The following is a 26,226-nucleotide window of genomic DNA, read 5'->3' on the forward strand; positions in this document are numbered from 1 at the left end:
TAAGGGAACATGATTCTAAGACTGAATTCACGCATGAATGACTGGAAAAACTGAAGAGGAACCGTTACCTCAAGCTCGAGTGAAATCATAAGGTAATAGGTGAGGTTACTTGGCTTTCATGGATGATTCTGCCTCCTAAGTAGCTCCCTCTACGGACTGATTCCTCCACAAAAAATCTTGACTGAAATGACGTTTTTATTTCTCAACCTTCTAACCTGGCAGTCAAGTATCTCAACTGGTACATCCTCGTAAGAAAGACTATCTTTCACCGCCGCACTCTCTAATGGCACTACAGAAGCTAGATCGCCCACACACTTTTTCAAGAGTGAGATGTGAAAGACCAGATGTAGTGCTGCTAATTCTGCTGGCAACTCTAACACATATGCCACCTTGCCAACCCTTTTCAAGATATTTTAAGGGCCTACATATCTAGGACTGAGCTTTTCTTTCTTGCCAAATCTCATCACCCCTTTCATAGATGACACTTTCAAGAAAACCCAATCATTAACTTGGAACTTTAATTCCCTTCTTCTCACATCTGCATAAGATTTCTGATGACTTTGGGCTGTCTTAAGTCTATCTCTAATGATTTGCACTTTCTCCATAGCATAAAGGACTGAATCTAGACCTATTAAAGTTGCTTCACCTACTTCAAACAAACCAACAGGAGATTTACACCTACGCCCATACAAAGCCTCATAAGGGGCCATCTGAATGCTGGAATGGTAGCTATTGTTGTAGGAAAACTCAATAAGAGGAAAGTGATAATTCCAACTACCCTTGAAATCGATCACACAAGCTCTCAACATATCCTATAAGGTCTGAATGGTACGCTCTGCCTGCCCATCCGTTTGTGGATGAAATGTTGTACTAAGGTTAACTTGAGTACAAAGACCCTTCTGAAATGACTTCCAGAAATGAGAGGTAAACTAAGGACCTCTATATGAGATGATAGACAAGGAAACCCCATGCAACCTCACAATTTCATTAATGTAAAGCTTGGCATAGTCCTCTGTCGAATCTGTGGTCTTGACCGCTAAAAAGCGAGAAGACTTAGTCATCCTATCAACTATAACCCATATTGAGTTGTAGTCTGCGAGTATGAGGTAACCCTGTGATGAAATCCATATTGATCACTTCCCACTTCAAGTAGGAATATCAATCTCTTGAGTCATACCTCCTGGTTTCTAATGTTCTACCTTGACATACTGGAAATTGGGAAACTTACTCACAAAACTGCTATATCCCTCTTCATGTCATTCCACCAATAGACTTCCCACAGATCGCGGTACATCTTAGTGGCACTTGGATGAATAGAATACCTAGAGTTATGGGCTTCTGCAAGAATATTCTTTATAAATTCACCCACACCAGAAACACACAATCTACCCTGGTAGCGAAGTACACCATCTTCCCTTGGGAGAAAACCTCCACTCTCTGATTGTGGACTGCACCCTTAAGTTCAAGCAAGATTGGATCACTGTCTTGATTTTCCTTAACATCTACTTCCAAGGAAGATTATGACCCATTCTGAACTGTTACACCACTGTCTGATATGCTCATAAAGTGAACTCCTAACCGAGGAAGACTGTGAACATTATTCACTAGCTCCTTCCTTTCTTCCTCAATATAGGTTACACTAACCATACATAATCTACTAACAGCATTTTCTACCACATTCTCCTTACCAGGATGATAATGCACACTCATATCATAATCCTTAAGGAATTCAAGCCATCTCTTATGGAGAAGATTCAACTCTTTCTGGGTGAACACATACTGAAGGTTCTAATGATCAGTAAACACATCTACGTGAACACCATACAAGTAGTGTCTCCAGATCTTGAGTGCAAACACCACTGCTACAAGATCGAGGTTATGAGTTGGATAGTTCTTCTCATGCACCTTAAGCTGTCTGTAAGCGTACTCTATAACCTTATCTCGCTGCATCAACACACAACCTAGGCCAACTCTAGATGCATCACAATAGATCACATAACCATGTGAATCCTCTCGTAGAGTCAAGACAGGAGTTGTAGTCAATCTTTTTTTCAGTTCTGCAAAGCTTTTCTCACAATCATCTGACCATTGAAACTTAACCATCTTCTAAGTCAACCTAGTCAATGGTGAGGCTATGGATTAAAATCCTTCCACAAACCTTCTATAATAACCCGCTAGACCTAAGAAACTTCTGATATCTGCAGCAGAGGTAGGTATGGGCCATTGTTTCACTAATTCTATCTTCTGTGAATCTACTCACATACTTTCGCTAGATATAATGTGACCAAGGAAAGCAATAAATTACAACCAGAACTCACATTTGCTAAACTTAGCGAATAATTGGCGATCATTGACAGTCTGTAAAAAAATTCTCAAATGAATCGCATGTTCTTCCTCAATCCTAGAGGAATGACGATATCATCAATGAAGACGGTAACGAAAAAGTTCAAGTACTGTTTGAACACTCTGTTCATCAAATCCATGAAAGCTGCAGGAGCATTGTTAGTCAAAATGACATAACTACAAATTTGTAATAACCATACCAAATTCTGAAGTCTGTTTTTGAAATGTCACTATCTCTGACTCTAAGTTGATGATAACCCGATCAGAGGTCTATCTTTGAGAAGTGACTAGCACCCTGAAGTTGGTCAAACAAGTCATCAATCCAAGGGATGGGATACTTATTCTTAATTGTGACTTTGTTTAACTGTCTATAGTCAAAGCACATTCTGAGATAACCATCTTTATTCCTTACGAACAATACTGGTGCACCCCATGGTGAAATACTAAGTCTGATGAAGTTCTTATTTAGAAGGTCTTTCAATTGCTCTTTCAATTCCTTAAGCTTTGATGGTACCATTTTGTAAGGAGGAATAAAAATAGGCTGGGTATCTGGAAGGATATCAATTCCAAAGTCGATTTCCCTTTCGGGAGGGACTCCGGGAATATCTTTTGGAAACACTTCTGGAAACTAATTGACTACTGGGTCTGACTCAATAGTTGGGGTTTCAGATCTATAATCAATAACCCGAACTAGATGATAGAGATAACCCTTAGAGATCATCTTTCTGGCCTTAAGTTAAGAGACGAATCGACCCATATGCGCTAAACTACTACCCGTCCATTCAAAGATTGGTTCATCTAAAAACTAAAAACGAATAATCCTAGTTCTACAATCGACTGAGGCATAACAAGAAATTAACCAATCCATGCCTAGAATGACATAAAAATCTACCATTTATAACTCTACAATATCCGCTGAGCTGACTTTCTAAGATACTGTGATAGGGAAATTTCTGTATACACGTCTAGCTATAATTGGTTCACCGACTTGAGTAGAGACTGAGAGAGATTCTGAGAGAGTTTCTAGACTAACACTGAATTGGACTGCTATGTAAGGAGTTACAAAAGAAAGAGTAGCCCCTGGATCTCAAAAGGTCAAAAAGACTCGTAAGGTACAGTAACTACATCAAGAGAACCTTCCTGATCCTGGCGAGCTTGAAGAGCATACAACCTGTTCTGGTACTGACTGCCACCTATACCAGAGGAGTTACCTTGCTGAGTTGGGCGACTTGCTGGTGTTGCTAAAGTTGTAGACTAAGTTCTACCATTACCGCCTCCTTGACCCTGTCTAGAAGGATAATCCCTCAACCTGTGACCAGGCTAACCGCACCGAAAGCATCCTTCTTTTCATGCGAGACACTCGCCCGGATGGTTCTTACCACACTTAGGGCAAGTAGGGTGAGTCTTGGTGCCTGAAACACTTCCCTGAGACTTAGAGACTGGTGCTCTACCCTTCTTGTCATACATGTTCTTAGATGATGGAACACTAGCCAACGAAAGGGCTGGAGATGAAAACTTTTGCTGACTCTGTGAGCGATTTCCACCACCCAATTTCTGCTGATAATAGTCATAGTTCCCAGTCCTAACCTTCTTATTTTCCATAGCTTGTTCCCTAAGATTATCACCCTCAACATGATGAGCATGAGTCATAAGCCTAGAGATATTCATATCTCCAAGTAACGTAGCACTTCTGCACTCAGTTTTCACCAAATTCGACACTACATACAAGAACTTATTCATCTGAGCCCTAGAGTCAGCAACCATTTAAGGAGCATACCTTTAGAGTTGGTTAAACTTGAGTCCATACTCTTGGAATGCCATGTTACCCTACCTGAAGTTCATGAATTCTTGGGCTTTTTCTTCTCTCAAATCTATTGGGAAAAATCTGTCGAGAAAAGTCTCACTAAACCAATTCCAAGTGATAGGAGCCGCATTTGCACCCCTATTCTCCTTACACTGAGTGTACCAAAATGAGCAACATCTTTCAACTGGTATGATGTCAACTCAACTCGATCATTCCCACTGTCTTGCATTACCTCAAACATTTTCTTGATCCCATCCAAGAAATTCTGAGGATCCTCATTAGCTTGCGATCCTAAGCACTCAGGCGGATTTATCCTAACAAAGTCACAAACCCTTGCTGCTACTGATCCACCATTTTCATTCACATGAGCATGAACCTGATTGTTCTGGTTAGTCATACTCTGAGCCACCATCTGTATGGAATTTCTAAACTCAGCATGGGGGATTCCTGATTGGGATTGGAGAAGTTGCATTCACATTCCTGGAATTCGCATTCCTAGCGTTAGCTCTACGAGGAGGAATGACCTAACACATAGAACATCAATTTAGAATGGAATAAGATCATACCTTACGCACGATAAGAGTAACAAGAAAGTGAAGTTTTTCCTAAAACACTTTATAGCCTCCCTCTAATTAGATGTGGTACACTTCACACCCATGAAAAGGACTCTACTTAGTGCGGCTTTTCAGACATCCTAAGACTCTTGAACTTAGTGCTCTGATACAAAGTTTTGTCACGTCTCGAGCTACCCTCGAGACGCGGATACCGAACCTAGGACCACAAGTGATTCCAAGTTAAACCTGTTGGCATGATCATGAGCATACTAAAGATAATAAACTGTTGTGGAAGCTAAATCATAATTTAAACTCAAAAGATGGGGAATACCCATATTCTATAACTAAGATATTTGAAAACAATGAGTTTAATACAAAGGAAATATTAACTCAATACTAAGTTGAAACTAACTATATTAGAAAGTAGCCTCTAAATTGGACTAGAAATATTAGATAAGCCCTAGCTAAATCTTGCAAAAACTGAAACTAAAAAACTAAATACTTAAAAAAACTCATGACTATTATCTTCGGAGAATGAGAACTCACCACTAAGTCTGCTGAACTGAAGATCGGAAATCGATCTATGCGTGATCTAGATGCTTAGAACCTGAACCTACATCACGAGAAGATGTAGCGCATGTATGCGTTAGTACTTGAAAGATATAGAGCATGTAAGATAGAATAAATTTGAAATAAAACATAATTGAACAAGCACAAAAGCAAGTATAATAATTTGAACACGATATAAAGAATCCTGATCTAACTGAATGCAATGACCAATTTATAACATGCTGAAACTGAATATTGAGTATACTAATTAATGGTCAATACAAGAGAGTCTGACTGAACTGTAGGAGCTACTAATATCCGATAATAAAACTACATGAGCTAAATGTGGAATCCGATGTATACGCCCCATCGAGAGGACCCAATATACCCTGCCAAGGGTATAAAGACATGCTGGCATGATCACTAAACTAATTGCCCATAGAGGGGACTTACAACCTACTTGGCTAGTAGTTATCAGACTAATTGGATACGCTGAACCCTTGTCCAACTCGGTATTATGCTACTCTCATTGATTTATGTAGTTAACTGATTATGTCTGAATTTTCTGTAATTACTGGATAGCTCAAAACTTAACATACAAACTGAGAATGCAACATTTAATCTAATAATGATGCATTAAAAACTTAGGCATGTATAACTGAATAGCTGAAATGTCTGACCTAGCATGTGTAATTCAAAGAACTAAAGAAATACAGAGCTAGGGTTCTGAAATTCATGGGATAAACTGAATAATAATTTTACAATCTGATTTGCAGCATATATCTAATAAATTCATGAAGTATCAAAGTTCTAGAAACCCTGGGTTTAATCATGATAAGAGAATCAAGAACTGACTAAAAACTAGGGACCCAATGGGTGAAAGGAACCCACTAGTGAAATCTCACATACCTGGTGATGAAATTCACAGAGAACCACTTAGACTTCGGGGCTGTAATTGTTAGAACTTTGTTGAGTTCTTGAACTAGGGTTCTTGACCTTTTTATCCTTTCCTGCTTCAATTTTTTCTATGTTTTGATTAATGATTTGACTTAGGGTAAGTTTTAGTTATGTTTCTAGGCTTAAACTGACTAAAATCTGGTGATTTAGGGTCAAAACGACGTGTCATATGGTTTAGATGGAGTGAGAAAAGATCAAAAGACCCCTGGGTTAATTATTGTCAAACCAAACGACGACTTGGACAGACGGTCTGTCGTTCCATCGATGGTTCGTCGTTTGGGTCCGTAGGTTGGGCCTCTTCGACAGGCCTTTACTAAAACAGTCATAACATTTTACTTGGAGGTCTGATTTTAGAAAGATCGGCGTCTATGAAAAGGTAATTCAATTATCTATCTGTGGGTATGTCATGGGACACCTAATTCATTTTTTTTGCTAAGATTTATGATCAATTGAAGTTGACCCAACTGTGTTTCCCCTTAAAATGTCTGCTAATTTTTATCTACGGTCAGACATAAAGACCGTCTATCTACGGTCAGACCTAAAAACCGTAGATCGAATGACGGTCTGTGATGGTCAACAGTGGTTTGTATCAGAGAGTGATAAATGGTGTATTGATCGACAAACTCAGACTACGGAACCGTAGGTTTGTCCGTCATTCGACACTTAGTCAAATTTTCTGGACTAAGATTTTGGGGGGGTTTCTGACTCAATCGACGGATGTGCAGGACGGACTGTGGGTCAAGCTACGATCCATCGATGGAAACCGCCGATGCACCTACAGATTTTTTTGGAAAGCTAATTTTTGGTCTGTTTTGGGATACCGGGTGTTACAAAAATTATTGAATTTAAGGTTACTACATTTATTTGTGATATTTTGGCATTAATTTTATAGTTTTTTCATATTTTTTTTATTTTTTATTAATCAATTACTCATTTAAAAATAAATATTATCACATGTAACAATATATTTCTGGAAAAGTTGTATATTTGAATTTAGAATGCTTCATTGTTTGAGTATCATCTTTCATTTGCAAGGAGTAATACTTGGTTTATAACAAGGTGTTTTAAGTTTGTATAACATGCGCCCAATTGGTGATAACTCTTTTGTTGCTGGTGCACTTGCTGATACCATGTAAGAAGCGATAACATTGGTAGAAATTTGTTATTTCTAATAGTGACTCGAAAAACCATGCTCCAATATGATTTGTAGTTTCATTTCACAAATTTGACAGTGCTGGGCATTGTGGGAGTGCCTCAAACAATGATACCTTAGTTTACAAGCATTATAAACCACACGAATTGAGACATTACCACATTCGCTTAATTAGAGAGGGAGTTGGGAAGGACCAACACATCTTCACAAAGTTGTTTCTAGAGTAATTTAAGTTGTACTATGTTAAGTACCACTTTATTAAATAGGTATCGTACTAACATAATACCTGCCATGTATTTAGATACCCTCGTGTCTTTGTTTTATATTATATATTTATATATACATACATACATATATACATACATACATACATACATATATATATATATATATATATATATATATATATATATATATATATATATATATATATATATATATATATATATATATATCACTTTACTTAACAAGGATAATTATGTAATTTTGTCATAAAATTTAGAGAATTTCTAGAGGATGAACAAGGGCACATGTGTAATTTCACTAATACCGGCTTGGACGAACACTACCAAGTTGTGTGGATAGCACCTTATACATCCATGTTTACTCTACTCTTTTCCTCTTTGATGCATATTGTAGAAATCAAAATCAACCTCTTTCTCCAAAACTCTTCATCAGGTATTTATGTTTATTTTCTTCTGAATGGCTTGGAACTTTGATTTTTTGATTTTTTATTTCCCTTTTGGATTTCTTTTTCGAAGGTTTCAATTTTGGTTCAAATTTTTCTGGGGTTATATTATATTTTTGATCACTAACAGGTAGGTAGTATTGCTTTGACGATTTTGCCTCTTCTCTCCCAAGTTTTCGCGTCCCTGCTAATTTAGAAACTTTAGAAGATATGAGATTCTGTAATAATTATTCTACAATAAGTTGTGTCTTCGGTTCTTAAAACTGATTTTATATACGCATGTAGTCATTCACTATTTTCTATCAATTGCATAGTCCTTACTTAGAAGAATCTGAGTAAAATTATCAAAAATTAGTAATGGAGTTGTGTTGTTTCATTTATTTTTATTAATTTGTAATCTAAATTATAATTGGCTAAGCGAGTCTTTCCTGTTTTAGTAAGATAATTATTCTAATTTCAAAGATTTATACAGGGAAAAAATATTGAGCTTGTAGTAGGGGAAACAAAGTTGTTGATAGTTGAGGTGAGAAAGTATCACTCAACACCATTGGTAAGTTAATGAAATTCTATGTTTTGCAATAGGAGAGAACATGTAATACATTTATATTTATCAAGCTTTTTCTCGAGTATTTTATGCTATGATAACTTCTTTTCTTCTTGTAGAAAACAAAAAGAAAATATTTGCTTATTGTTTCATTCTTCACCTTTAATATGATCATTGACTTCAATCATCCAACACTATCTAGAGTTCCTCATTTTCATTCCATTGTTACCATAATGGCAACAATAAAATGGTTATGGCATGCGGGATGAAAAATTGCATATCATCCTTTCAGAATTAAGAATAATATGATACATTGAACTTATGATATCACATCAGTATTCAAGACATTATCAACATGTCAACTCTGCAGTTACTTGTAATAATCATGTTGGGCCCGTATGCCATGACCATCTAGTATATATATAATATAAATTACATAAATCACATAGTATAAAATCTAAATTACATCATATTCCTACTTTTTTTTATTTTACGAAAATTCCTTAAAATGTAAGTCATCCGGATACATAATTGGTTGTTCGGATATATTAATTTGATACATTATAAATATGGTTGTTGCGCTTAAAAAGAAAAACAAATCAGAAAATCATATTAAAGTCCCATAAATTATGGTATTCAATTCCTCTTTACTGTGTTAATGGAGAAACTAAATCCTAAAGTAACAAATCTATTCAAAATCCAAAATCCCTTTTCATCTTTGCCCCTATTTCAAGGGGAAAAAATTTCAAGGATTCAAAATTTTTGTTGAAAGTTTGATCAGATACAAGATGAGTATTTTGATTTTGACTGACACTCTCGAAGGAGGAAAAAATCAAATATCGTAGCTTTTGGGTTCTTCAAATCTTACATAAATCTCACTATGATTGACGATTAGGTCGAATTTCTTTGACAACTTTCTTGGTATCTTTTTTTCGTGTTGATGGTTGCTTGCTGGTGTGATGGTAGATCTCAAATATGAAGGCAACAGAAAGTTGTTATTATACAATTAACTTGAGCAAAATTAGTTATGTTTATTTTTCATAACTTCGATTTTCGAGTTAAAAGATTGATAGAAAAAATATCCAACACATCTTCGTGTGCTTTAATCATTGTTTTTTCATTTATGAATTTGTATATTGACCTATAAGTCATGATACATTATTGGTTAGAACTTGATACATTAAAGTGTTCACGTATATGTTGTGGGTTTGAAGATCTGTGAGTTAATGTGTTGTTAATATAAAGTATCACATTATGTGCATTTTTTTTACTTTTGAATTTGTATAAGCATATATAAAAATCATGATACATTACTGATTTTAACTTGATTCAATTCTAGTTTGATGTGTATGTAATGAATTTTCTAGATGTGAGTCAGTCTGTTGTTACTATAACGTATTAGATACATATAAAAAATTTAATGTATCAATATATGAATTTCTTTATCAATATATGAAGGTATGTATCAATATATAAACTATCATGTATTTGAAGTAGTTTTTATTAGGATATTGTGTATCTTAAATTGAGTTGATTGATATGTGATGTATCTCTAACTTTCAAGTGTGCACAGATGGCGAAATTCGTGGACAAGAAGGTCACAACCGAAGAACTTGTACTTTTTTCAGAAAGAAGATTGACAAACTTTTTTCTAGACTACTAGCATGTTTTTGATACATCATTTTCAGATTATCAATTTTAATTTTTTTGTTTTTTTTCATTTTTACTTTTATAGAACATTACAATTAACTATCAGGTGGTGAAATTCTGATACAATAAATTGAAATGTTAAGATTTTGAACTTTGTGTTTATTTTTGTAACAAATTATGTTTCACATATAATTATTTGAGAATAATGTACCAGAGATTATGTTTATGGAGATTGTAACACTTAATATGGTTCAGATATATTTTTCTTATAGTGTATCATGTTCTAATTGAAAATAGTGTATCCTATATAATAGGATTGTAAAAAAGTAGTATACATAATTAAATAAAGTGTATCTTTAAATGTATCACAATAAGTAAAAAATAATTTATCAATAGATACATGAATGATTTACGAAGTAATCACAACTAATTATCCAATATATCAGCATAAATCAATACGCAACTTACTAGAACTAAGTTATCAAGTAAATACATAATCGAATCAGCAGTCAAGTTATATATTACATTGGATTAGTTAGGTGTCAAATTGTATTACTAATTAACTAAAACTAATGAGAAGAAACAATATTGTGTATTTATATGCATTTATATAAGACAAATGTGTGAGACAATTCATATTATAAATAACAACTAACAATAATGAAAGTTAAAGTCAAAATAAATAATTTTATAGAGAAACACTCTAAAACATGAGTACAAGTATCTTAAAACAATTTTAAAAAATCTAAAATTAGAGTTAATAGATCTCAAAAACAATAACAATATAAAAGAACTGCCTAAAAACTCATTGATAATCTCTATTCAACATTAACCAAATTGTCTTGAGCTAGTGCTGTGAATTGACTCTTAGACCTTAATTGATACTTAATGATAATAAATAGTAATTGATACTTAATAACAAATTATGTTTGAATCTGCTACAAAATGTAACATCATATATTCATGATATGATATTTACGTATCATATGTTCAACTATTTTAGACTATGATACACAGTTCTGCAATTTACATCCATAATATAATTTTGAACTTTAGTCTTTGATACATTGAACATAAATATCAAAAAAAAATTATTTGAAACAAACTGACATTTCTTTGAATCTGATAAAAAATGATACATATATCAAATATAAAGTATTTTGATTGTTTATGTGATATAGATACTTACTTCAACTTGATAAAGTGCAAATGTATCAAAACTTTTATATGATACTAATTAAACTTCACATACTCATTATTATGTATCAGATATAATTATATTGTATGTGATATAAGATACTACAAATTATAGCCTATTCTACAATGCGAATTTTATAACTTCATACATCCATAACACCTATTCAAAACGAGAACAAATTAGAATTAGATGTATCTAGATAATACTTTAACTTATGATACATGACCATACGAGAACAATACCTTGTCATTAATAATTTAAATTTTTGAATCAACGAACAAAAGGAAATATCAAACATCTATCAAAAATTTATATCTAATACTCATTACAACTTAATGAACTAATATTGTTTATCTTGGATTGATCATCAGTCTTTTCTGTCGCTCATGTACCATTGGAAGAATATTCAAGTACACCTACATAAAAAATAAATCAGAAAAATTCACCTCGACAGAAAAATAAGACTAATATTAGGAATTGTAGTCAGTAATGACAGAGAAATTAATTAGAAACGACGTCGTCTCATAAGCATTAGAATTGTTAAAGAGAACCAATGTAAGATGAAGAAGATGAAGCTTCGAAAAAAATTGAACGGTAGAATGGAGAAGATGAAAACTTGATTTGAAATTAATTGTAACTAGAGAGAAAAACCTTTTGAAATTCAAATTGGGATCAAGGATGTAACTGATCAGATTATGGGAGTAAAATAAGGGAGAGATTTAAGAAACAAAAATAGAAAGGGAACGTGGGTTGTTGTGTTAGGAGTAATGTATCTGTTGACTTAAGAATTGGAAAAAAAAGGGGATTTCAGAAATACTTTAAAATGGTAGGGAATAATGGAAATTATGGAAAATAAAGGCGTGTTTATAGGTATTTTTTCCACATATATAAGCCCGTGTTAATCTGAACTCGATATATTTTTTTTTAACAGAAAAAATTACTTGGATGGGTATCTTTAAATAAATAATTATAAATTAGAGATATTTTTTGTTTATTATAATTAATAGCAATACTATGTTAAATCTACAATGTATATTAAAGTGAAATATGTATGTATTATAACTATTTTTTAAAATATATTATGTTTGTTTGATAAGAAAGTGACACATTGTTTTTGTTAATAACTGTTTTTTCTCACATTGGTTGTAACCGGGTTTTCACTTTTGCATGAGAAGATTAGTGAAAATGGTTGAAAATCTTGTGCGACAGATCGTGATTTTACTCCTTTAAGTAAGGAGGTTTCCACGTAAATTGCTTCTGTTGTGTTCTTGCTATTATTTACTCTTCGTTCTTAATATGTTTTAGTTAAGGGACCTAGTCCGTTACGCATGTATTCTATCAGGAAACACTTCCAACTACTACAAACGCCATCAAAGAGAAATCAACATCCTTATTACAAGGTGGTTGATGCACTAATGAAGGAAGGGACTAATCATCTAACACAACCAAATTCCTTTTTGTACTGTGAAGTTGTTTGTCTTGGAAAAGCTAGAAGCAGACACAGCGGAAGCTCGTTTGATAGGCTGACTAATTTGTTGAATCCATCCCATTGTTTTAGTCAACTTTAGCTATTCAATTGGTACAAGCAATTGTTAAAAAAGAATAGTAATTGGAATTGAAAAGAAAAGATTTGGTAGTTGGCAAATTGGTAAGATTTGCAACCATTCTTGACTTTGCTATGTTTACATATGTCATTAGTGACATAGGCATGGTTTTATCCTTCTATAAATAGAGCATTCTTGCTCATTTGTACAACACACCAAGTTAGAGAGAAAAACCATTTTGAGAGCAAAGTGAGGTATTCCATAGACTATATAAGAAAATAGTCCGTGAAGAAAAATAGAGTGTGAGCGATATTTTAGTAAGACGGAAACCAAAAGAGTGTTGTTCCTTTTGAGTGTGTAGTAGTCACTTTGAGTGTTGTATTCGTGACTACACAGTGTAAATTCCTTACTATAGTAATATCAATTGCTCCTCTTGGGCCGTGGTTTTTTTCTTTATTCAGAAGGGTTTCCACGTAAAATTCTTAGTGTCGTTATTTTCTCATTTTATTTCCATTACTTTTACCATATATTTTTTGTGCTTGTCCGCGTTTTCCCAAAAAACTGGTATCAGAGCCAAAGTTTTATCTGAGTATGCTTTGTGGTTGCAGCACAGTCTGAACTTCCACATCAGAAAAGATTTACTTTGATTTGCGATAACTATAATTTTTGGGGAAAATAATGGAAGCCAACACAAGTAGAATGGTTACTTTGAATGGTGTTAATTATGTCATTTGGAAGGGGAAAATGAAAGATCTGCTTTATGTCAAGAATTTTTATAAACCAATATTTACCAATGTAAAGCCTGATAATATAACAGATGAAGAGTGGAGTCTGTTGCATAGACAGGTTTGTGGATTCATTAGGCAATGGGTCGGTGATAATGTGTTGAACCATATTTCTGGGGAAACACATGCTCGAACCCTATGGGAGCATCTTGAAAGTTTGTATGCTCGAAAGATTGGCAACAACAAAATGTTCTTAATAAAGCAGATGTTGAGTTTGAAGTATCATGATGGTTGTCCAATGACATACCATCTGAATAATTTTCAGGGGATTATGAACCAATTATCTGCTATGGGCATCAAATTTGATGAAAAATTCAAGGCTTGCTTCTACTTGGTTCCCTACCAGATTCTTGTCAAATTCTGCTCCGGATGGTGTGATCTCTATGGATTCCGCCAAGAGTAGTGTCTTGAACGAAGATATGAGAAGAAAAACTCAAGGTTCCTCTTCGTCGGATGTCCTAATAACTGGCCCCAGGGGAAGAAATAAAACTCGTGGTTCTCAGCATAGAGAACAAAATAGGAGCAAATCCAAAGGCAGACTTAAGGGTATTGAGTGCTATCATTGTGGCATAAAAGGGCACACAAAGAAGTTCTGCAGGAAGTTGAAGAGGGAGAACAATAACAAAGAGGAAACTAAACATGATTGCAATGAGAGTTGCCTAGCCACCGTCACCACCAAAGATCTGGTTACCGTTCTTGATGCAAACATGATAAATATTGCTTGTGATGAGTCAAACTGGGTTGTGGACACTGGTGCCGCATCTCATGTGACATCAAGAAAGGATTTTTTCTCTTCCTACACTCCTGGTTATTTTGGAACCTTGAGTATGGGTAATGAGACTGTTTCTAGGGTGGTTGGTATTGGTACAATTTGTTTGGAAACTAGTATTGGAACTAAACTAGTTTTGAACAATGTGAAACATGCTCCTGATGTTCGTCTGCACCTAATTTCTGTTGGTGCTTTAGATGATGAAGGATATGTTAGTACCAACGGTGATGGAAAATGGAAGCTCATTAAGGGTTCCTTGATCGTGGCTCGTGGTAACAAACGTCGTGGTCTATACTGGACTACGACCTCTGCTTGTGTTGATATGGTGAATGCGGTTGAGAGCGATAACTCTTCAACATTATGGCACAAGAGGCTTAGCCACATTAGCGATAAAGGACTTAATGTTCTAGCCAAGAAGAAATTATTGTCAAATTTCCAAAGTGCTAAATTAGAAAAATGTGAGCACTGCTTGGCTGGTAAACAAAATAGAGTTTCCTTTAAGTCCTACCCTCCTTCGAGAAAGACAGAGTTGCTTGAGTTAGTGCACTCTGATTTATATGGTCCAATGAAGACAAAGACATTGGGTGGTGCACTTTACTTTGTCACTTTCATTGATGATTGCTCGAAAAAACTTTGGGTATATGTTTTGAAGACTAAAGACCAAGTGTTAGGTGTCTTTAAGCAGTTTCAGGCTTCAGTTGAAAGAGAAACTAGAAAGAAATTGAAATGTATTCGTACAGATAATGATGGTGAATATAGTGGACCATTTGACGAATACTGCAAGCATCAAGGTATTAGACACCAGAAGAATCCTCCCAAGACTCCTCAGCTTAATGGTTTTGCTGAGAGGATGAACAGGACCTTGATGGAAAGAGTTAGATGTTTACAAACTGAAGCAAAGTTGTCGAACTCATTTTGGGGTGAGGCTTTATTGACAGCTGCACATGTTATTAATCTATCTCCTGCTTTTGCTTTGCAAACTGATGTGCCAAATAGTGTTTGGTATGGAAAGGATGTTTCCTATGACCATTTGAGAGTATTTGGTTGCAAATCTTTTGTACATGTGCCGAAAGATGAGAGGTCAAAATTAGATGCCAAGACAAGGCAATGCATCTTCATTGGATATGGCCTAGATGAATTTGGTTACAGACTATATGATCCAATTGAAAAGAAACTTGTGAGAAGCCGTGATATTATTTTCATGGAGAATCAAACAATTGAAGATATTGACAAAGCGGAGAAGGTAGAATCTTCAAGTTTTGATGGTATAGTTCATCATGATGAAGTTCCTCACACAAGAGTGCATGATGTTGTTGGGTTTGATAATCATGGTGACGCCCAGAATCATGTATCGAATCAACATGTTGATGTTGATAATAACAATGATATTGTTATTGATGATCCTGTTGCTCATGAAGTTGTGGACGAATCAAATATTCCGCTTCGGAGGTCCACAAGACAGCGGTTTTCTTCCTCCCGTTATTCACCCAATGAGTATGTATTACTCACTAACGGGGGAGAACCTGAATGTTATGAGGAGGCCATGGAAGATGAGCACAAGAATCAATGGATTGAAGCCATGCAAGACGAGATGAAGTCTTTGCATGAGAACCACACTTATGAGTTGGTAAAATTGTCCAAGGGCATGAGAGCTTTGAAGAACAAGTGGGTGTTCAAAGTTAAAGTTGAAGAACACAACTTGAAGCCCAGGTACAAAGCTAGATTGGTTGTTAAGGGATTCGGTCAAAGGAAAGGTATTGACTTTGACGAAATATTTTCTCCTGTTGTGAAAATGTCCTCAATTTGCACAGTTCTAGGTTTGGCTGCTAGTCTTAATTTAGAGATTGAGCAGATGGATGTGAAGACGGCTTTCCTTCACGGTGACCTAGAAGAAGAGATTTATATGGAACAACCTGAGGGCTTCAAAGTAGATGGTAAAGAAAATTTTGTATGCAAACTCAAAAAGAGTCTATATGGCCTCAAACAAGCTCCCAGACAGTGGTACAAAAAGTTTGAATCTGTTATGGCGGAGCAAGGCTATAAGAAGACTTCTTCAGATCATTGCGTATTTGTACAATAATTTTCTGACAATGATTTTATCATCCTTTTGTTGTATGTGGATGATATGTTTATTGTGGGCAAGAATACTTCCAAGATTAACGAGCTAAAGAAAGAGTTGTGTAAGTCTTTTTCAATGAAAGACTTGGGTCATGCCAAGCAAATTTTGGGCATGAGAATTACTCGTCTTAGAGATAAAAGGAAGATTTATTTGTCCCAGAAGAAGTACATTGAACGCATATTGGAGCGCTTCAATATGAAGAATGCTAAGCCTGTGAATATACCTCTTGCTGGTCATATGAAGTTGAGCAAGAAGATGTGTCCTACAGCTAGGGAGGAAAAAGAGAACATGGCCAAAGTTCCATATTCCTCCATTGTCGGAAGTCTAATGTATGCAATGGTGTGTACTAGACCTGATATTGCTCATGCAGTTGGTTTTGTCAGTAGATTTCTCGAAAATCCGGGAAAAGAGCATTGAGAAGCTGTGAAATGGATACTCAGGTATCTTAGAGGAAGCTCAGATGAATGCTTGTGTTTTGGAACATCAAATCCAATCTTGAAAGGCTATACAGATTCTGATATGGCAGGTGACCTTGATAACAGAAAATCCACTACTGGATATTTGTTTACTTTTTCAGGGGGAGCTATATCATGGCAGTCAAAGTTGCAGAAGTGTGTTGCACTATCTACAACTGAAGCTGAGTATATTGCGGCTACTGAAGCCGGCAAGGAGATGATATGGCTAAAGCGATTTCTTCAAGAGCTTGGTTTGAATCAAATGGAGTATATTGTCTATTGTGACAGCCATAGTGCAATAGACTTGAGCAAGAACTCCATGTACCATGCAAGAACAAAATACATTGACGTCAGATATCATTGGATTCCGTGAGAAAGTAGAGAATGAATCATTTCACGTCAAAAAGATTCACACAAGTAAAAATCCTGCAGATATGTTGACCAAGATGATACCGAAAGACAAGTTCGAGTTATGCAAAGAACTTGTGGGTATGAGCTCTCTCTAAAGAAGTTGAAGATACCTTCTTCCAGTAAATGGGACTGGAGGGGGAGATTTGTTGAATCCATCCCATTGTTTTAGTCAACTTTAGCTATTCAATTGGTACAAACAATTGTTAAAAAGGAATAGTAATTGGAGTTGAAAAGAAAAGATTTGGTAGTTGGCAAATTGGTAAGATTTGCAACCATTCTTGACTTTGCTATGTTTACATATGTCATTAGTGACATAGGCATGGTTTTATCCTTCTATAAATAGAGCATTCTTGCTCATTTGTATAACACACCAAGTTAGAGAGAAAAACCATTTTGAGAGAAAAGTGAGGTATTCCATACACTATATAAGAAAATAGTCTGTGAAGAAAAATAGAGTATGAGCGATATTTTAGTAAGACGGAAACTAAAAGAGTGTTGTTCCTTTTGCGTGTGTAGTAGTCACTTTGAGTGTTGTATTCGTGACTACACAGTGTAAAATTCCTTACTATAGTAATATCAATTGTTCCTCTTGGCCCGTGGTTTTTTTCCTTATTCAGAAGGGTTTCCACGTAAAATTCTTGGTGTCGTTATTTTCTCATTTTATTTCCATTACTTTTACCATATATATTTTTGTGCTTGTCCGCGTTTTCCCAACATAATTCCCCTACAAATATAGATGAATGCATTAATACTAGTAGTAGAAACACCCCTTACCTTAGCATCAAGGTAAACTACATCTCTGTACTAGCATGAGTACTAATGCCACTATATTCTATGAACGAATATTAGTAATGAATATCAATATTTTGTTAACCAAAAAAAAAAGTTCAAAGTTAAAAACTTACAAAAATATAATGGTCGCTACATTATAGTTCAAAACATACATATATAACATTTTGAATATATAGTCCAAAATCTATAGCTATTACAATGTTTGTGAAAGGCGCGCACACATGAGCACTAGTAAATAAGTAAGAAACTATAGATACATAAAAATAGATACAAAGTATCAAAACTAATAATTAGTCTTGAGCTTCATTAAAAATTATAATCATTACAAGTAGTTTTTAAGTTTTTGACAATTTCACAATATGCATTATGTGCAGCCCTATTTAGAGCAATTAATTTCTTGCCACTAAATTTTCCCTTGCCTGCAAATTCACCAGCAAAAACTTCAATTTCTCCTGTTTTTTCCCATGTATCGATAAGTTTAACACTCCATCCATTTCTTTGGCAAACCTCATAGAATTTTGTAACTGGATGAGTCTCTAGATTTTCTGGAGTAATCATAGGTTGCAACAAATTTTCTACCACCTGTCCAAAGTTTAACTTGTTGATATAAGTTTCTTCTATACACAGATGAATGTGTATTTAAAATCTAGAGTTAGTACGTCATATTGTAGTTGCAAGGTTCTCTGTTTCAATTTATGTGGAAAAAAACAATATGAAATTAGGTGTAAAAATTACAAAAAAAAAAAAGATCAATAAAAATTTACATATTTTAAAATCAAACGGAAGGTTCTATAAATCAACACAAATAATAGTCCATACAGTACATCAAAAATGATCTTTAACGACAATTAATTAACGATAATAGTTTAATTGCTACTAAAAATATATTGTTAATGGTATTTAAAACTCTTTATAAATGTCCCTAAAGTTTATAGCGACGGTGGATCAAATGACAATTAACTAATGTCGCTAAAGACTTTACCTCTCCTTGTAAATGTGTATATTTATTGTCGCTAAAGGTTGTTTTTGTTGCAGTGATAATATTTTTAAAATGTTTGAAACATTTATGTCAAAGAAAAAACCGTTTAACTCTCAAAACAGTAACACCTCCACATAAAATGAGATGAAAAAAAGTATTAGTTCCTTCATTTTAAAATGCTTGTAGCAATTTTTTGTTGAGAGTCAAACGGTTTAAACTTTAACCTAGATATATTTGTTCATCATACACGTTCGTGCATGTAGTGATGGCTTATGTCTTTAAAAATGAGGCATATGTCTTGGACCCCAAAATTGAAGGGCCGAATTTTTTGGTAATAATAAAATTATCTTAAGCTTTTTTTTTTTAACCAAAAGAAATAATAATTGAAAAATATTTTAAAAAGAAAGAAATAACTTGAATCTCAATATTAAAAAAAATAATTAAAATTTAGATTTCCAAGCAACTTATTTTTGACTTTAGGTCACTAATTAGCTAAGTCGCCGCAACGTGTATGCAAATAATATGAAAGTATGGACGATGTACAAGTACAACCACTTTCATAATACTACACCCCTAGCTATACAACTAATACACAAAATAAATTAGTAGTGAAGCAATTATAATGCACCTGCCAAGTTATGTCCATGGAGAAATTGCAGTCAATATAAATGGCACCAATGAGGGATTCCACAACATCAGCCAGCACCTTTGGGGGATCAATAAGTCCTGTTGAATGTAATGGGTACTCAAGCATTGCATCTTTGAATTCTTCTACCTGAAAAAACATAACAAGTCTTAATTATTTGGAAATGTAGCTCAAATTAGGTCGTGTATCCATCTAAAGGGAGACAGAAATTCAAATAAGGCCATTTAGAAAAAATCTGATTTAGAACTTATGTATATGCAAGATAATTAATTATATATAAATATTTCTAACAACGAAGTGTTGAATTCAATAGGAAACATATTTGCATTTACTTCAAAAACGTGATTAGCTGGCAATGGTACACATGACACTTCTGACTTTAAATGGTGAATTAATTCAACACTATTAATGTTTAGGGTAATATGAAGTGACAGGTTTTATATGAGAAGTGTTAAATGAGCTGTTTGGTGCGGAGGAAAATGTTTTTTTTTATATATAAAAAACATATTTTAGTATTTGATATACAAATAAAAAGATATTATTTTCAAAATATTTAAATATTACGTAGCAAAATATTATGAAAGTGAAGAGGAATGGTCAAGGGATTGGGGTTTCGAAATTATGGAGGAGATAATAAACTGGGAAGGTTACTTATGCCATCAATGTTGTCTAATTATGTTTATAGAATGATTTCCAGAAAAACAATATTTATAGAAACCAAATATCTATCAATTTTTTAAACTCACGCCAGACAATTACCTAATAACTCATTGGTTGAATTTTCGACCTAACAAATTAACAGTTTCTTTCTTCCGTCCAAAATTAATTAATTAATGCTTTAAACTTTAAAAATTGATTCATGATTAAGGTGTATTATAGAGATGGATTTTCAGATTATTTCCATCTATCAAATAGATTGTTCATAACATAGCTAATATCACCAAATGAGAACACGTGAATTGTCTCTCGTTAGCAATCGGTACTAGATGATTTTAGTAAATTACTTTATGATTGAAACAAATGAGAAAAATTCACCTAATATTTTTTATTTATATTAGAATTTTAACCTGAAGCCTCGTGATTCAACTTACATATTTCCTTTTTTCCTTTCTAAATTGATATCCTCTTACTTTATTGACACATATTAGAAGTTTGATTTCTTCCAGCTAATTTTTTTCTTTTTCATGTTCTTTGGTTTTAGAATCTTCATTTTATCATTGATGACTTGGTCCATGGTCTCCTTTTCATCTCTGTAAGTTATTGTCTTATATATAATATAATAAAATATTGGAGTGGTCAAGTCAATCCCCTCATCCCCTCCCCAAACCAATAACATCTAAATCACTATATCTAAATCTAATAGTGATGGCATGAAAAAAAGAATATCTAAAATTTGTTCTTGATAAAAATATCATATTTTAATTAAAATTTAAAAATAAGTGAATTTCTTAATTTATCTGTCCAAACTTACATGGAGATTTTAGTGGGAATTAGTATGAAAATTCGAAGAAAACTTATTTTTCTGTGAATTTTCATAGTAATTCTCATATAATTCACAGTTTTCTTGTAGTATACTAAGAATTTAAAAAACATATCAAAACAACAAAAATAGAAATAATAAAAAAGTAAATATTATTACTTACTTGACTTTTAAATAGAGGTTTCTTGTGCCGTAAATACTTATGAAAATCATATCTGATGGCTACCCTAGCAAGTTTTTCGGTATCCACGTTAGCCGCTCGCAGCCGCGTCAACTGTCCCGGCGCCAAATCAGGATGTAGAAAATAATGGAACTTTGCTATCAACATATTTAACACGGAGTCACCTACGTATTCAAGCCTTTCATATGATTCATACTTATCTTCTCGATGAAACGAAGGATGAGTAAAAGCTTGATATAACAAATTAACATTCTTGAATTCGTATCCTACCGCGTCTTGTACTTCTTCCACAAACTTTTTCCATTCAAGAGTTACCTTATTTAGATCTCGATTTTCGCTTTCAACAAGTTGTAAATCCATCGAACCAAAAAGACAATCTCGAAGATTTTTTTTTTCTTCTATGGCTCTAACTTATATATCACATGTATCAAAGGGGAGGAAGGTTTGAATAAAGGTAATAATAATGACATAAAAGTTGTCAAGGCTCATAATAGATATCTATTAAATAGTTGATCAGAACAAGGAAGAAATTTTATTGTTTTAAATGATAATAATAATTTGAAGATGTTGATGGCGTGTTGAATGACGTTTTAGGGTTTCTTGTTTTGAAAAAAAAACAATTTGATTTCAACTATGAACCATATTATAAAGAAATTGTATATTGATAATGATCTTTTTATTTATTATTTCTTTATTAAAAGTAAAATTAATCTAAACTTAGTTTGTAACGTTCTAGAGCATAAACATTTGAAAAAAAATTATGTAAATACTTTATACACTCTTAAAAATTTCACACAATTTAAAAAAAATTATAAAAATCTCTAGTCTCTACTATTCTCGAATGCATTACTTTACTCGATTTATCAATATATCACTTTATGTGATGGATCGGAATGTCAAACTGGAATACGATGTATTTAGACGTTTTAGGATATATTCGGACTCCACCAAAAGAAATTATAATTTAAAAAGAATCGAAAATAAAATGTAATTAGCTCTTAACACAATCTAATTTGTGTGATAAATATTTGACTATAATGGCTTGTTTGGTACGGGGCGGCTCAACGCATTTAAAATGAGATATCCGCTTTAGGTCCAAATTTGAGGAACCCCGTGTTTTTAGTAATAATAAAATTGCTGTGAGTTATTTTTAAAAAGAAATTATACGTCTTTCATATAATTTATTTTACTCTTTTAAGTTTGTTTTGAAATATTAAAAAATGTTATTTTTTTCAAATTTTAATTCAATTTTTCACTTTTCATATTTAAGACCACAAGATTTATAAGATATGTTGGTGTATAAACATAATTTAGTTTAAGAATTTTCAAAAAAAGTTCTTTATGACGAAGTACTAATTATAAAAAAAGTCAATTTTTTTTATTAAAAGAAAAAAATAATTTGCCTTTAAATATTTTTTAAAAAATATACTAACAATTCGGCATCTTAAACCTACAAAAACAGACTTTTAATATATGTAAAAAAATTAAAATCTATAATTTATTTTTGACTTTAAATGGTACAAAGAATAAATAATAACTCGACACTTATTAGAATTGACCTAACCTACACAGAAATATAATTCAAAACTTATAATACAAATTCTTTATCTAGAACTTAATTAAGAATGGAAGTAAAAGTTTCTTATGTTATAACTACTTATGAAGGTTATACGGTTATTTTAGCTAGTTTTTTATCAACCTTAACCACTGTCCCGTTGAAATTGAGATATATAAAAAAAATGTATCATTACTATTAATAAAATTAGCACTAAATCATCAACGTATTTGTAATTATCACCTCTTTTCATCAAACTAAAAAGACAATCCAAATTATAGTCCATCACTCCGTATCATTAATCAGCATAAAATCAGTTGTATCACTAGAGTCTAAAGTATCACGGCTCAACAAATTTAAGGGATTTTTTGTAAATATTAAATTTGTCGGGACAGAATGTAATTATTGAATTATACTACGGGATTCCTTAAATTTATACCGGAATAAAAAAATAACTTAAATACACAACTATAAGTTTTATATTCTCTAATTTTCCCTTCTTTTTTTTAAATATTACATAATTCATTTTTATTTTTAATATTAGTGTAAGTTTATAGATACATTACATTCTCTCTCCTATAATACACAATTACCAATTTTAATGTCTATTTGTTCTCCATTAAAACACTCAACCTTTTAAATCAGTTTTTGGATTTTGAATTTTCTCCATTTAAACACTCAACCTTTTAAATCAGTTTTTTTATTTTGAATTATTAATTTTAATTAATTTTAAATAAAAGACCTAATTTTGAAATTTTTAATTTCAAAATTCAAAAAATTTCAAATTTTAAAAATCAGGACAACTCTTAACTTCTCCCGTTTTTCTTACTCCATCAAGTTTCACTTCCTTTTTTTCCATAATCATCTTCCTTCTTCTTAACCCAACAGAATTTATTGGTTTCTTCTTTTTATTCTTAATCCATCATCTTTTTCTTCTTAATCTGTAATCGTCTTAACCCAACATCTTTTTATTATTAATCCATCATCAGTTCGTCTTTTCTTCTCTTATTTGTTTTTGTTAATTGTTCTATTACATTATAGTAATGGATCCGTTAATTAATAGAAGAATATATGATTCCGACGATGAAAATTGGAAAGAAAATAGGAAAAAGTCTTTGCATGATCCTATGAATCTTCAGAAGGATTCAAACAAAGACTCTGGCGAAACATCAAAATCAAAGGTTGTCAAAATACAACAAAAAAAGAAAAAAGAAGCAGCAAACATTGTTATTAGGCCTACATTGTCTCGGGTTAGTATTTTGGTACTTAAAACTTTTGTTGAAATTAGTAAAAATTTTAAGGAATCTAGTGTGCTTGCCGATACATTTGAATAAGTGTGTATAGTATTTTAGATGGTGAATTGATACATGAATTTGTTGTGTATCATAATATTTTATATGTATCATGAAGTTTTGAAATTGTTATAATGTATCATTCAATAAGTTTAGTAAATGCGTCATCAACTGTGCTTGATGATACATATAGAATCAGTGTGTACAGTGTTTAGTCAATTCACTGATACATGTTTTGCATATAGTATGAATTTCTGAAAACTGATATCATGTATTAGTAAGGTATTAGTTGTTTAGTTGATGTACTAATATATGTTTTGAAAATTGTTATAATGTATCATTCACTAAGTTTGCCAAAGTCTGTGTATCATGTGTTGTGCCTTCTACACACGTTATTTCTCCACTTGTTCCATCAAAGTTATGTACAGTACCACTATTCTTTTCAATTGTGTCAATACATAATGGATACACTGAATATTCAGGCTCATTTTTTTCCAGTTCAAAATATAGTTTAACACTCATATCGTTCTTAAGTTTCATCGGACAGGAGTTACCTTCTACAATGTATCGAATTTCAATTTCTTTCCTTGATACATCAATATCCAACTCGGTTGCAATTGTTGCTTTGAGATTAGAAAACGAAATTGAATCTCCAACAACGATTCCGTCGATTTTGTAACTTTCAAACTGCAATTCGTTCACCCAAATTTTGGAATGTCTCATCAAAATCGACGTATTCATCTTGAAAAATCCACTGTAACAACAATAAAATTACTGTAGTTCGAAATTTAACAGATTGTTCAAAAAAATTGTTTTCAAAATAGATGATATAATCTTTGTTTTTCAAAATTTGAAATTAATATCCAATTAAGTGCTGATTTTATGCTGATTAATGATATGTTACCGTAAATTTAGCTGTTTTATTAACAACATTAACTGTACCGTTTCCCCCTTTTTTTTTTCTCAACAGTTTAAAATTACCATGTATCATTTACCATGTATCACTAGAGTCTAAAGTATCACGGGTCAACAAATTTAAGGGATTTTTTGTAAATACTAAATTTGTCGAGACAGAATGTAATTATTGAATTACACTATGGATAGAAAAAATTACTTATATACACACACTTAATTACTTTAATGTCCATTTATCCCTATCTTTTTCAAAAATTTCAAAAATCCCTTATTTCCCCAATTCATAAAATCTTTCGGATATGTAAATATTTCACTCCTATTTTCAGCTACACCATGTTTCCCTCTTCCCATTTCACTCCTATATTTTATCCCTAAATTCTCTCCACTTCTTTAGAAGTTACAAATTTCAAATTCCTTTTGATTTTCGTCTCTCTCAAGTTTATCAATTAATTTTTTTTTAAATTTCAAATATTTTCTATATTCAATTAATGATTTCAAATTATTCAGGAGGTAGATTTCTTTCCTTCACTTCAATTTTCGATTTCTTTTATTATTAGTTTTAAATTTTCATTTTAAAAATAAAAATAAAGTTACCTCCGTCCCTTGCCCTATTGAAATCTTATTGAACATTTGCAATTTTAGTTAATCATATTGTCAAAATAGAAAAAATTACTTATATGCACAAATTTAATTACGTTAATGTCCATTTATCCCTATCTTTTTCAAATATTTCAAAAATTCCTTATTTTCCCAATTCAAAAAATCTTTCGGATACGTAAATATTTCACTCCTATTTTCAGCTACACCATGTTTCCCTCTTCCCATTTCACTCCTCCATTTTATCCCTAAATTCTCTCAACTTC

At 32.8% G+C, this 26,226-nt stretch overlaps 1 protein-coding gene and 1 long non-coding RNA gene across 2 annotated transcripts; one reads left to right on the forward strand and one right to left on the reverse strand.

Annotated features, from left to right (window-relative positions):
• Positions 1-7,870: 7,870 nt before the first annotated feature.
• Positions 7,871-10,474, forward strand: LOC112941508 (uncharacterized). Its single transcript, XR_003246763.2, has 3 exons — positions 7,871-8,038; positions 8,521-8,598; positions 10,166-10,474. It is a non-coding gene; the product is annotated as an uncharacterized lncRNA (long non-coding RNA).
• A 7,950-nt stretch (positions 10,475-18,424) lies between these two features.
• On the reverse strand, positions 18,425-22,404 carry LOC101253789 (ribonuclease 3-like protein 3). Its single transcript, XM_004240115.5, has 3 exons — positions 21,584-22,404; positions 19,923-20,069; positions 18,425-18,897 (listed from the first exon to the last, which is right to left on the reverse strand). The coding sequence occupies exons 1-3, from the start codon at positions 21,959-21,961 to the stop codon at positions 18,622-18,624; spliced, it is 801 nt and encodes a 266-aa protein (XP_004240163.2). The 5' UTR covers positions 21,962-22,404; the 3' UTR covers positions 18,425-18,621.
• Between the last annotated feature and the right edge of the window lie 3,822 nt (positions 22,405-26,226).

Source organism: Solanum lycopersicum, chromosome 5, assembly GCF_036512215.1.
Source record: "Solanum lycopersicum chromosome 5, SLM_r2.1".
NCBI classification, from domain to species: Eukaryota; Viridiplantae; Streptophyta; class Magnoliopsida; order Solanales; family Solanaceae; genus Solanum; species Solanum lycopersicum.

What these genes read in the sequence shown, in the direction of transcription:
- LOC101253789 (XM_004240115.5), bottom strand. Translation starts at nt 21,961, where the DNA reads ATGGATTTACAACTTGTTGAAAGCGAAAATCGAGATCTAAATAAGGTA. An exon ending in AACCTCTATTTAAAAGTCAA is followed by an intron (nt 20,070 to 21,583) that starts GTAAGTAATAAT and finishes ATGTTTTTTCAG; the next exon opens with GTAGAAGAATTCAAAGATGC. An exon ending in CCATGGACATAACTTGGCAG is followed by an intron (nt 18,898 to 19,922) that starts GTGCATTATAAT and finishes AACTTTGGACAG; the next exon opens with GTGGTAGAAAATTTGTTGCA.